Genomic DNA, 13136 nt, shown 5'->3' with positions numbered 1-13136 from the left:
TCAGATTGCGTAAAGCCCCCTCCTTCCTAGATCAGATCTGCATGTCACATCACCTTAGTGTTCCTTATTTCAGGCCTGAAATACCCTCTTGTGCTATGCCTCCTTTTAACTTTTCACTTCCTCTCCCCTACCCTCCTTTCCCTCCCAGCAGGTGTCCTCAACTTTTGTTGCCAGTCAGAAAAGTTGGACAGCAGCACGGAAGCCTTTCCCTGGCTTCCTCACAGTGCAGCAGGCATCGCTGCTCAGTCGGTGGTGCTTCATCCACCCCGAGCCAACAGCCCTGCAGAGGGCAGGTCCGGAGCTGGAGAGCTTGTGGGGCAGCTGCTGAGAGCAGCCGGTGCCCCCCGCGAGGCTGCTGGTGAGCTGCCATCTTGAGAGGCACTGGGCTTCGGGTTTGTTGCCATGTGGGTTAATGTAAAAAGATCTAGAGAAATAAATAGAGTAGTAAATAAAAGGAGAAAAGCACAGCCTCTATACGTTCCTGCCAGTGGAATTGATGATGGAGTCACCAAAGGTGGCTGTTACCATTACATTAATTGTTCCACACCCAATTTCAGATGGTGCATATGTAAACTGCAGTTCAAGTTAGTCCTCTGAGGTTACACAGTTTCTATATTCATTGCTGGTCAACTCACCATTCACAGCTCGATGGGAGGCTACGTGTGCATCATTAGCACCCGCCGGCTCCTGCTGTAGTGGGGTAGGTACAGGGTGAAGCCGAGCGCTCCATTCAGCGGTGTGCAGAACCTTCAAGGCCGGATATTCTTGTCTGTGCTTCCTGCTGTGGCCTAGAAAAAGTCAACAATGAGGTATTTGATCTCTGGGGCCTTTCTCTGAAATGTATTCCTGTGCTTTCTGAAGCTGTTGAGGCCATTTGGGATAATAAGCTGGGAATGCCAAGGTCGATCCCTCTTACGGGAAGAAGTGTGGGGTCCTCCTGCTCCTCTGCATGAACGCTGTGGGTCCTCAGACCTGCCGGTTTCATTGCATGGCCAACAAGCAGGGAAACATGCACAGCGCAAAGAGTGGCTCCTTCACATGCCTCAGAAGAGGTGAACCAAGGGGAAACATTCTGATGGGATTATAGCTGCCTTTGTTAGGGCAGGAAAATGTGTACTATGGCAGGCAAGGGTTTGTCTGCAGGTTGCTTCCTTGAGCTGACACAGCGAGAAGATGGCAGGCTGAGGCACGGAGCTCCTTGCTCCCAGCTCCCTGTGCAGCACTAAAGCCAAACCAAACCAAAGTGAGACATTACAGACCTGTCATTACGCAGAATGCATCTCCAGTGACAAAAATAATAACTGGTAATTAGCCAGCACTTCCAAAAACACTCTGGGCTGCTGAATAACTGCTGGAAAACACAAATGTGATATGAAGCCTAAGTAATTTGTGGGCAGAGGGATTGGGGTGAGATTGTGGTAGTGCAAATGGGTTGGGACCTGAGCCTGTTGTCAGTGAACAGCTGTTAGTCTGGCTGGAGATGGCTCATGGTTTAGGTTGGGACCCTAAACCATTAGTTACTTGGGTGCTAGACTCGTTAACTTGACTCATGGCATATTTTTATTCAATCATAGTCTGTAGTTGTCTCTCCACATAATTTGCAGAAGGTACAAATTCCTTAGGGATAGTCAGAGCCAGAGAAATATGAGAAAACCCAAATCACATGGGGCAAAAGGGGGGGAGATGAATAGCTGTTGACCAAGGCAGGCTGATAAAACACTGAAATTTAAACAATATCATTTGCTCAGGTCTAGGTGACTTAAAATCACTCAGACACGTGGTTCTAACTTTGGTTTGCCTGGTTGAAAATGAAAACAGCAATAAACCCCCCAACTTTATGCACACACAAATTATATTGGATAAGTATGCATGGAATAGTAATTTAATATTTTTGATGTTACAGCTACCTGCAGTACCGTGAATGATCTCATTATGCCATTTCTAAAATACAACAGAAGGGGAAGAGCCTCAGAGCTCTGCAGTGAAAATAGATTTATGGGCAGTGGCCATGTGGGAAGAGTGTTCAGGACTGCCGGGTATGGGAAGAAGATCCATAAACAAAGGTGTTCTGGAGATATTTGAAATAATGAACTGCACAGGAAGAATCAATCAGATGTTCCTGTTTATTCTTTATCATAACACGAGAACAAAGGAATAGTCGATCAAAATGACAAATTTAATATTTTGTTTTATAACAGGCTAATCACAGAATAACATTGGAGGCTTTTTACAGGTGAGGGTAATGAGAACCTGTCATGCTGTATTTGTTTTAAAATGAAGAAAGGAGATGAATCCTCCTTGAAAGTACAAATGTGGTCCAAACAGCTTGGCTGCTGGGAGAAGCTTCTGTGACGGGAAGGTTATTCTCCTTTTTGCTGTGATTGTTGCACCTTCACATGATGTATCTTTCCCCAGCAGATTTAAAGAGCATTTTATAGATCACATAAGTCATTGATATGATTCACCATTGCAATTCTTTTATTACCTCAAAATCCTTTTCATTATATGTTATTTTGATTGATCTTGATGAAGTTCTTACTCGTGTTCCCAGAGGGCACAGGCAGTGCATACCCAGCGCAAACCTTCCAGAGTTAATTGAGCCATTCAACCCCTTTTGCTGTGTGCAAGAGATACTTAGGCTAGGCATTAGCGAGACCATCTATCTCTATTATCAAGACATCTGGTATTTTAAACAGACCTGCTTAATTCCTCTTTTTTTTAGCGTTTTGCAAAAATAAAGCTATTACTGCTTCACTAGGAAGCTTAACCTCATCCATAAATACCTAAAAAAAAAAAAAAGCTCTTTTTCTTCTAGTTGTTGCTCTGCAAAGTTTTTTGTTGGCTATAGTAGAAAACTGGGCACTCAAGTTTGTGCTGCTAGTTTTGTGTGATTCTAGCTGGAAACATTTAGTCCCTGGAGTTACCCTCTGTGAGAATAACAGTATGTATTATACAGCAGATATACCACTGCTTGGGAAAAATCACTCCAAAGGCTGCTGCAGCTCTGCAGGATGTTTTCTAGCCTGTAGAATATTTACTCCAAAGAACTCCCAACTTTGAATCCAGCTATTTATTTGGCATTGACTCAGTTTGGGTTTTTCTTTGATCCAGGCATGATTCAAAGAAAACACCTCATAAGCTCTTAGTTAATATTTCTGCTTCTTGTCCAGAGTTGGTGGTGCTCTGTTTTGATACTGAGGATCCACTGTTGGGCTTAAAGCACAGAAACAATTCCTTGCATGAGCTCAATGCTGTGGCAGAGAACAGGTGGTGCAGTACCTGATGGGCCAGGTGGGGAGCTGAGCTTTTGTTGAAAGGTGCTCATAATTAAATTATTTCTTAAAAGGGAAGCACAGATCTGGGTCTGCAGGGTTTGCCACTGGATTATGCACCTGTAGCCAACTCACTAATCAGTTGTATTTATTTAAATGACTAAATAGCAGCAGAAAACTGGTTTGGTTTAACTAAACACCATGGTGATAGGTCAGCATAGGGCTTAAAGCTGGAGGGATGGAGGAACCTTGTCTGGTGTCTGCCAGCCAACCAGCAGCCCTTCCGCAGAAGGGAAGCACAACCTGGGGCTTCTGTGCCCCGTCACCAGGGAGTCCCAGTGCCTGGGGTGGTAACAGCCCCATGCCAGCAGGGAGGGGAGCTCTGGTTAGGTAGCTGCTGGTGGCAGGGAACCCTCATCACCCTTGCAAATGCATTCTGCTGCTGTTTGAGCTGTTCATCGGTCACCTGCGCATGGAAATAAAGCTCCAACTCAATTCAAGTGTTCTGATGACTCAAGCATGTGGGAGCACTCCATACCTCCTCTACCCTGGCTTCCATAGAACATCTGTGTGATCAGAGGGCATCCCTTGGTTAGCATGATGGACAAAATCCCGTTGAGGTCCTGCCCTCAGGCATGGCTGCACAGTGGCAGCGGGCCCAGGTCCTCCAAGCCCTAGGGCTGCTGCTCCCCCCAGGGCTGGCAGCATGGGGCGGGGAAGGGCCTTGCCTCTCGGTGCTATCCTGCACTACCAGCGTGGTTGAAAAATCTGGTTTTATGTTGCAGCCTTGCGACTGCGTGCCTTGCTGCCTCAGTGTCCTGGGGTAATGTAAAGGAGGAAGAGGATTAGGAAAGGGAAGGATCCTTCCTTTCCTCCCCTACAACCTGCTGTAGTCTCCTATGCAGTACAGAAGAGGCATCGACAAAAAGCATCCAAATTGGTAGGATTACTGAGAAAATCCCCAAAGCAAACGATGACTGGTATCACAGATATGTTTAAAAAAAAAAAAAAGTATACAATGAAAACCATGCGAGATGTTGCTGAGGTTAGGAGCCCTGCATTAAGTTGTTCAGGGGCAGAGTAAACTCTTGAGAGAATTACCCTAAAGTGAAAGAAATTAAAACCCGATATTACTGCTAAATGCTGAAATTGCTTGGATTTTTTTTTTTTTTTTTTTTTTTAATTAAAAAAGAAAGGCAAGCAGGGGGGAGAGAGGAGAAGAGAAGCAGAACTAGGGGGAGAGCCTGAGAAAGAGAGGGAGTGCGAGGCCGGGGGAGGGAGAGGGAAGGGGCTGCACACTCAGCTGAGCAGCGGGGAGGAAAGCTTCCACCGGAGGAGTTTGCAGCTTTCCATGTCTGCCAGCCGGGTGCCGGCAGCCAGCAGGTGCTGCCTGGTGCCTCGGAGGATGTGGACTAAAGGCGAGTCGGAGGGACTGCAGACTCTAGGCATTGTGGTGGTGGTGTGCTCCTCTCTGAAACTTTTGCACTACCTCGGGCTAATTGACTTGTCGGATGGTAAGAGAACTTGCAAGTTTTCCGGCTCCTGTTTACTTGTCTTTAAATCTGTTTCAGGGAAGTAAGCGGCAGGCAGGCAGCAGGAAGGGGAGCACTGGTTTCTCGATGTTGTCTTCATCATTATTAAGTCTTTATTAAGATTCAAACAGGCTGCAAGGAGGGAATAAGGCTTGATGTTTTATTGAGGACCTTTGTTTGCTTTCAGTATATTACCATAGCCAGCGAGGATCTGAAGCTGTGATATATTTTTTTTTTTGCCTTATTACTTTATCTAATTCTCTTCATTAAATGTTTTGTATTTATTAAACCTTTTTTCTCTCTTGAAAATAAATTTAATGCCAGCTTGGAAAAAGGAAAGTCTCTCTTGGGGTAACAGAAGTACAGCTGATAATTAGGTGCATGATTTCATATGGATATCAAGACAGAGTAAACAAACAAGAAATTCTGTTGTGACCTTTGTAAATTTAAGACAAGATGGAAATAAAGATTCTGAATGTCAGAAGAACAAAGAAAACTTTTCTGTATTTGGTGCTGCAGACACTTCAGTAAAGTAACCAGAAACAAAATAACCTGGAGGGAATTGTTTCTGTTTTCAAGTATTGAGTTGAAAGATTTGGTCTCTTCACCTTAGCAATGTGAAACTTTTCCTTAAAGGCTTTTCCCAGGTGAGGAAAGCATATGTATTTCAACAGCAAAGCAAACTGTGGTGATCATATTATCTAATCATGAGGGGATGTATGCATCTCTGTCAATTTCAAAAGAAAGGACTTCTTAATGAACCAGATGAGATTTTAAAAAATAAAAGAAAAAATGGGCACACACACGCACCCCAAGTCACTGAGTATATTCTTGCTTAGATCACTGATAGTGCCCAGTTTGTCCACAAAGCGCAAGCAATGATAAAATACTAGCATAAACTCCCATGTTAGTTTGTTTGGCCATCTATAAAATACGGGTTAGCTAAGGCTGACATCAGATCGAATAAAAGTAGAGGACATATATATACTGAGTATGTTTTGCTGGATAAAAAAGCAAGGAACGCATGTGGAATTTCTATCTTGCCTCTGTAAAACCAGTACTGTCAGGTAATCCTAGCAATCCTCCTGCAGGATTAAGGAAAATAGGAAAAGTGGCCTCAATTGGAGTTATTTTATTTAGACTAAGAGGAGATGTAAATTGTCATGTATTTGTTGTTACACATGTGTTGGTATTCCACAGGGCGTTTAGTTTACTCCTAGAGTGACACTGGAGTTAATTACAAATAAATTAAAATATCTGACAGTGACAGCTATTTTCAAATAATAGCAGCAGAACAGCTCAGCTTAAAAATGAGCTGTCAAGTCAAACGCTGAAGCAATTGCATTGCTACCTGTTTAACAGCATGAACACTTTTATCCCTTCTTTCTAGATCTAATTACTGTAATTCCAATGTCTGCTCTTTTCAAAGCATTTTTTTCCCCAGAAGATTCTGCACAGTTTCTCCAGCAAAGTCAAATGCATGACAGGTGAGAAAGTTGTCTGTTCACAGATGAAATGAGCAAAAGTGAGCAAACGGTCCTAAAATATATTCACTGAACAGCTCTGGATGTGCATGTTTGCAGTCATCAGTCAATAATCACTCAACCCATTCAAGTGTAGAACGGTATATAATATTTTCTTTCAACTCCATTTGAGGGAGTACCATAATAATTTCTAATACCCATAATACCTGAATTCTGATGGATTATCTGACAGATAGAAGCATGACTCTATAAAACTTGCCAGCTCTGACTTTTCTTTTTTTTTTTTTTTTGCTGTAGTTCTTCTTGTTTGAGAAATATCTTGGAGATCCAGATATATTTATTTGGCATTTGTTAAATTATATGATTTTGTTTTTTTCCCCTTCTGACTGTACTTGTACTGAGTATTAATTACATCTGTAAGTAGTAAGGTTAATGTAATGTAAGTGCTTGCTAATGCAGTGCGATGCAAATTTCAATCATCTGAAAATCTCTAAAGGTGGTATTAAATTCTCTTCTTCGGTGTGCTGTGATTGGGAAGGTACAGTAGGTGTTTATATTATGCCATAAATATTTCTTATGTCTTTATATTCACTAGAAGCAATCACTGCTTTTATTTATAGAGATCCAGAAATTCCAGGGGCTTTCTTATGCCTGTGTGCAATAGCACTGAAGGGAGCTGTTGGAATTGGCTATATTCCTCTTGCTTTTCAGAACCAGTATTATTCTATCTCCTGTAGCCAGAACAGACCTCCGCAAGCATTGTTCCTTTGTATGGCGAGGGGGGGGGAAAGCTGAGTGCTGATTCTTCATTCATATAACATAAGAAGCAAGACTTAAGGAGAAGAAAATAGTGTAGATAGTAATTCAGGGAATATGGAATTTTAGAAGTGGTTGCAGCTGAATGCACATTTGTTCAGCTCTTTCTCTGACAGTTATATTCCAGATGTAAGGTTTGGTTCTTGCTAATAGTTCAGGTGATTGACAAACTGGCTGCAACCAGAGGCATTAGTGGCAGTTTTAATTCCAGAGAACGACCTAGAGCTGTGTGCAGCAGTTTTTTTTAAATATTAATCCAAGTGAACAGGATCGTTCTTTTTTTTTTTTTTTTTTCCCTTCAATTCTTTTGTCCCACCTGAAATGCAGGTGGAGTGAATCTATTTGAAATTATCCCATAAAACTCAGCCAAACACAAGAGCCCCAATAAGATCAGACCGTGGCTTGTTATAAATGTTTATGTTTTCCAGAATTCTTCATTAATGTGTTTCCTATTTGCTTACAACCAAACATTGAAGGCTGGAATCTAGATACAGTTCTAAAACCAAATTTGCTTGACTAAACAGAAGTTGCACAAAGCATGGGATGTTTTTTTTTGTGATCCAAGTAGGTAGAGGATCACGAAAGATAAATTGTTTTATGCTTATCTGACACTGTTTTATCTTTTGTGGGCTTTGTTTCTTGGCTGTATTCTTGCTGCTATCCTGTGCTGGGATAAGGAGCTGCTGCAGTCTCATGAGGTCAGGTCCCAGCTCCTGATGAATACACACAGTCACATCCAAAACGGTGGGCCACGAGTCCAAGATATTGTTCTAAAGTGCAGCGAGACATCCGCCAACAATTAAAGGTATTACGTGACACCTAGCATGTAATACATCTAGCAACATTTTGTATTGAATCATGCTTGGAGACCAATAACCCTCTCTGTAAAGCAAGAGTAAATTCTGGCTGTACAGTTGTTTTATGAGTTTGGCTTTAACCCAGCTTCTTTGCTGATCATACATCCATCCTTGATGCACTTGAAGCATTAATAAATCATATTGCTTCAGAAATCATATTTCTTCAAATTAAAAGGATCCAGAGCAAATACGTGCAGTGCTTTTGGACTAGTTCAGTATTGATTCAGTGACACCCACAGCAAGGTGCAAAATCCTGCAAATAAGTGGAGTAAAAGATACAGAATATTGTATAGAAGATACATATGTCTGGGAATAGCCCAAGACAAATCATAGCTGATTCTTGAGGTACTGCGTGGTTTAACTGCGTGTGTAAGGTTAAAGCCTCTGAAGAGCAGATCAGTTGGGCATGTGGAGCACACCAGGGTTCCTGCTCCAGCTCTTTGGGCCCAGCCCTACAGAGACAGTCGTTGCCCAGCTGCTACAGGTGCTAGCCAGTCTGCAGTGAAACGGAGCATGTGAAATAGCAATATTCTTTTGTAAGAGCTCTTGTGAGAGCGTATTCTTTCCTACAGCTTCAGGTGGGAACTTCAGATATGCTTTGAAGAGAGGGAAATAAGGAAGTGATTTGAGCAGGTTGAAAGCTGGAGTCCTTTCGACTCCAAGGCACCCCAGGAAGGTAATGAGCTATGGGGGAAAAGGGACCAAACCCATCACCTTCAGCATGTTACAGCCTCCACACCATATGATGTTATGTTGCAGCCGAATCAGTGTATTTCTGTATGTCGTACTCGGTGATTCCTTTCCAGCTGTCCTGACCCATGCTTGTGTGCAGGGCCTGGTGCTGGGGGACACTTCTGAAATGCCAAATATGTGTCAGTGCTGGCAGAGCTCAAGCAGCACACACTTCAAGTAGAAGTCTGGTTCCTTTTGCCATTAGGCCAATTCCTCCATTTCATGCAATTATTTTTACTTCAGAGGGAAATTATTTGCAAACTATCCAAAGGGCTGAAATAAGAGGGGTTATAAAAATGCCACTTGTTGTTACGGTGCATCTCTTCTGATGTGCAGGGTAGCAGACACCTGAGCTTCTGCACAGTGTTCTCCAGCCCCAGTTACTCCTGCTGCGGGATCCTGTTCCTGTTGGCCTCCTGGATGCAGCTTCTGCCCTGTCCCTGCCCACCAATGTTAATTGCCAAGTTTCCCTAAATAGGACACCTGATGACAGTGCTGGCTGGGTCATGCTTCTTACAAATTCTGTATCTCATGTTTTTCTGTACTGTGTCCTACTATAGTACTTTTTTTTTTTCTTTTTTTTCTTTTTTTTTTTTTTTCAGTCATGGAAGTTACAACACAAATTCAAAACTTTTACCTTTGAATACAAGAGAGCAAAAACTCTATGAAAATGAAGTTCCTGAGAAGTGACCTGCATTGCTTCATGTACCTGCCTTCCTGGCATGGTCCTGCAATATGTTTTTATAGGCAAAACAGAAACATGTAACACTTCTAAATGTAATGTTGTTTGTATTTTAAGGAAAAAATGGTTAGGCTTGAGGATTGCTTGGTCACACTTCTGAATACCCTACGTAGTTGTATAATAAAACTTAATGCCTTGTGATGTACCGCTGAAGTGAGACTCTTCTCCTGCCTGCTCAGGTGGGGCTGGCCCTGCAGGATCCCTGCTCTTAATTGAAATTCTGTATTTTTAAGGACTGCCCTTTGCCTAGTGAAGTGGCAATTTTGTGAACAGTTCTCTACTGACTCTGATAGAAAGCACGTGTAGTTTGATCTGGGATAGTGATGTTTGGTTTTGCTATTACTCGGTAAAGTTTCATCTGGCTCTTACATATGTGGTCATCCATGTGCCAGGTGCTGAGTCCTTTAGTGGCATACGTGAAGTCATGTAAGTAGTCACGTTACAGGACTCTGTAGCTCTGCCATGAGACATCTGTTGACAAGGCCACCCTGGGTTGTTTCCCACCTGTATGAAGAGTGTTGAGGGTGCAGCAGATCCCTCTTGGTTCCATCCACTTCCATGTCTTGTAGCAGTATGAATTTCAATATTTTTACATAAGCCCCACATGAGCTCTGGTAGTGTACATAAGCAGGCCTTGTCTTCATGACTCATTTTTTTCCATGTTCATGACAATGTAGACTAAGTGAATTAGTCTGGTAGATCAGAATTTTGGGCTACAGATCTTACTGCAAATAATAAATTGCAGTATCTCCACTGGGTCTTGTTTCTTTTTTTTTATATGATGGTCTGAGTTTATGTAGTGATTCACTGTTCAGTTGGAAACAATGAGACCTGATTTCTGAGGTACAGCAGTAAAATACCTTTTTTTGTTTTTCTTTTTTTTTTTTTTTTTTGGGGGGGGGGAGGGGAGGGAAAGAAGTGGATTGTCCATCTCAGAACCTCAGTTTTCCATTGTCAGGGATATATTATGATAGCATTGCCTGTCTTTGCATAGTCGTACTGTGTTTACAGACAGTCAGCTAACTTGCCTATGTCGATAACTGGCTGGACCAAGTCCCACGGCATGAAGGGAAGGAGTCATCAGTCACCAAATGCCCCAAGTGCTGCAGCTGAGCTTTAGTGCTTTCGGGCATGGTCTTGCTTTGTGAAGTTATTACTCACGTCTGTATGGGGAAATGACATACACCCAGGAGCAGACAGAGCCAGGGGTATGCAGCCAAAATTAACTTCACAATTCCTGGTTTTCTGATGTTTTGTGTTCTCCTTGTGTAGGATTATGACCAAGTAAATCTGGGGAAGAATATATGTGCATTTATAATCACTAAGTTTTTACAAAGTTATCCTGACTAATCATTATGTTTCCTGTAGTGAAATCTCTGAATTTATTGCAACACTTCCAGCTTTCAAGGTTTCGTCTCTCACATAATTAGCTGGCCCTGAGACTTCATTATCTAGTCTGTGGCAGGAGCTCTCGTGAAGGCTGGGAGCCCTGTGTACAGCCTGAGCCGTAGGCTCCCGGTTGGAGACGTTGTTTGCTCCACATTGTCTTCTGATTTCCCTTCAGCACCTGCTAGTGCTGAAGGAGCCTCTCCAGATCAACTCCTGACACTTGCCTCTGATGTTCAGGGGCTTTCCTCTCAGCGTCAGCTCTGCTAAGGAGAAAGTTTGTCATGGTGGATTAATTGCAGTCATTGCGCTCCCTGAGGAACTTGAGTTGTTCATGCCATTGCTGTGTTAACACCGAGGCAATTAGTGTCTGGTACTCCTTCAGACAGGCAATTCGAGTCTTTTCACTCCGAAGGATTCATTCTAGCAGCAGCGATTCTGCTTCAACCATCGGGATGCATGGAGTGATGCAGCTGTAATTACTCATGGCTGCATTTGGAAGAGCACATGGTGCTACTCCGCTGTTTGTGCGCTGATGTTTGTTGTAGTTGCCCTACTGATAACCTTTCTGTTGAAACAGAAATTTCTTAATCATTGATATTCATGTTACAGTAATGCTTCATGTTTGCCTGCTCCCCATCCTGTTTGCTGTTGGGTCTGTGAGTAAACCCTCTGTGTGTGTGTATCTCTGTAAGCTTTGTCTTCCTGGCTTCACAGCTCCCCTCCGCTCTGCGTGCAGCGCTCCTCCAGCTCTGCATCTAGGTTAGGTTCGTGTAGTTCCTGTTGCTACTGCAGCTGCTACATCTGGTTTCTTGCCCTTGCAGGGTTTTGTCTGCCGGCACCCTTGCAGTGTGCTGGGGTTGCGGAGCTCTCTACTGGCTGTCTGTGTCCCCTTGGAATACAGCACTGCCTTAAAGAAAACAATCTTGTGCCCCTGTCATTCTGCTTTTTGTGAGAAGGCTGTAAGTGTCACTGCTGTACAGAGGCTGGGACTGGACCTGAGGTTCTGCTCTTCTGGACTCTCCGCCCTGGGGCAGTGCCACCCTCCCAGCTTAGCCCTAAAGCCTTGCTTATGTGGATTCCCATGTTCTTTAGCGTGTAGTCTGGTTCAGAGACTTCCCTGCAGATGTTTGGTGTCTCCTTGCTTGTTTTAGTTAGTGAGAAAAAAAAAAAAAACAACAATTCATTCACTTACTTAAGCACTTCCTTTCCAAATTAAAGGTTTGCATCAGAAGGTATAAATGTCCTACAAGTACCCCATCACTTGCACGGGCACAGAAGCTGAAACTCTCTTTGAAGCATTGTACCTACCTGGTCAGAGCCAAAGCTGAGGGTTTTAGGATTGCTGGGCGGGGAGAAGTTGTGATGGGACAGGTAGAGGAGTGCTTCTTAAAATAAAGGAGATGAGAAAGGTAAAGAGTCCATCCCGCTGCCTCACAGCAAGGTCATACCTGCCTTAGTGAGTGCAGCACTGCTCTTTCTCAAAGCATTTGTCAGTAAACCATTTTATATTTTTTTTGAAGCTGTGACCTAACTGCCTGTGAGCACAGCAGGGATTGCTTCACACACCTGGCCCAGTGTATTCCTGTTTGTACTTCTAGTGAGGTGGTCGTCGTCTGTGCAGCAACGTGGAGCTATTCATTTATGTTCAGCTGCTTACCCACAGTTACCTGCAGATCTTCAGCCTGGACTGCTATTCCTCATCTTCCCTTTGTGCATTTGGTTCTCTTCTCTGCCCTGTAGCCTTTTGTGTTTGCCTTTATCAAGCTCCACCTAGATATTTTCAGGCCTTTTTTCACATTGCTGACCTGTTTGAATTTTCCTGCAGTCCTGTCCAACGTGATGCTATCTGCTCTGTCTGACCAACCAGGCTGGCAATAAACAAGTTGGCCCAGGAAGGACCTCAGTGGATTCCCATTTGGTGCCTTCCGTTCTCCTGATGCTGAACCCCAGAGACTGCCCTCTGAGCAGCTGCCCAGCCAGCTCCATCTGTGTCAGCAGCAGCTCCATAGACTGTTCTTCCCTCGGCTGCCAAAGGAGAATGTTGTGTGAGACAGGACCAAAGCTGTTATTCAGATGAAGATGTAATGCATTCACTGCTTCTCTCCTGCACAAGGATGTGCTATATCTGTTCAGTTTTGTTTCTCTCTGCATTTTTGGCAAATCCGTGACCTCTGCTTGTAAGCATACAGCATTAGCTGTTCCAGTGTAGCCTGAGAACTGAAGAGTGAAAGATGGGGAAAAAAATTTACATGGTACTGTAGCCATGTGTCCCTGCCAGGACAAAACAGAAGATCCTGCCTTTGGTCTTCCAG

General features: G+C 43.4%; 1 protein-coding gene across 14 annotated transcripts in view; it reads left to right on the top strand.

The window, feature by feature from the left end:
* Positions 1–13136, top strand: part of KCNIP1 (potassium voltage-gated channel interacting protein 1) — a gene marked incomplete at its 5' end in the record, with an annotated part of 373601 nt that overhangs the window by 314670 nt on the left and 45795 nt on the right. Inside the window, one exon of one of the 14 annotated variants that reach the window (XM_084535739.1) lies at positions 4678–4786. The exons of the other annotated variants lie outside the window; for them this stretch is intronic. Within the exon in view, the coding sequence (XP_084391865.1) occupies positions 4678–4786 (109 nt within the window). Of the gene's footprint in view, positions 1–4677; positions 4787–13136 lie in introns of those variants that run through there. 14 annotated transcript variants of the gene reach the window in all.

Source organism: Aythya ferina (genome assembly GCF_964211825.1).
Source record: "Aythya ferina genome assembly, chromosome: 14".
Taxonomy (NCBI): domain Eukaryota; kingdom Metazoa; phylum Chordata; class Aves; order Anseriformes; family Anatidae; genus Aythya; species Aythya ferina.
Note: the sequence above shows the minus strand (reverse complement) of the source record. Positions and strands in the feature narration are given on the sequence as shown.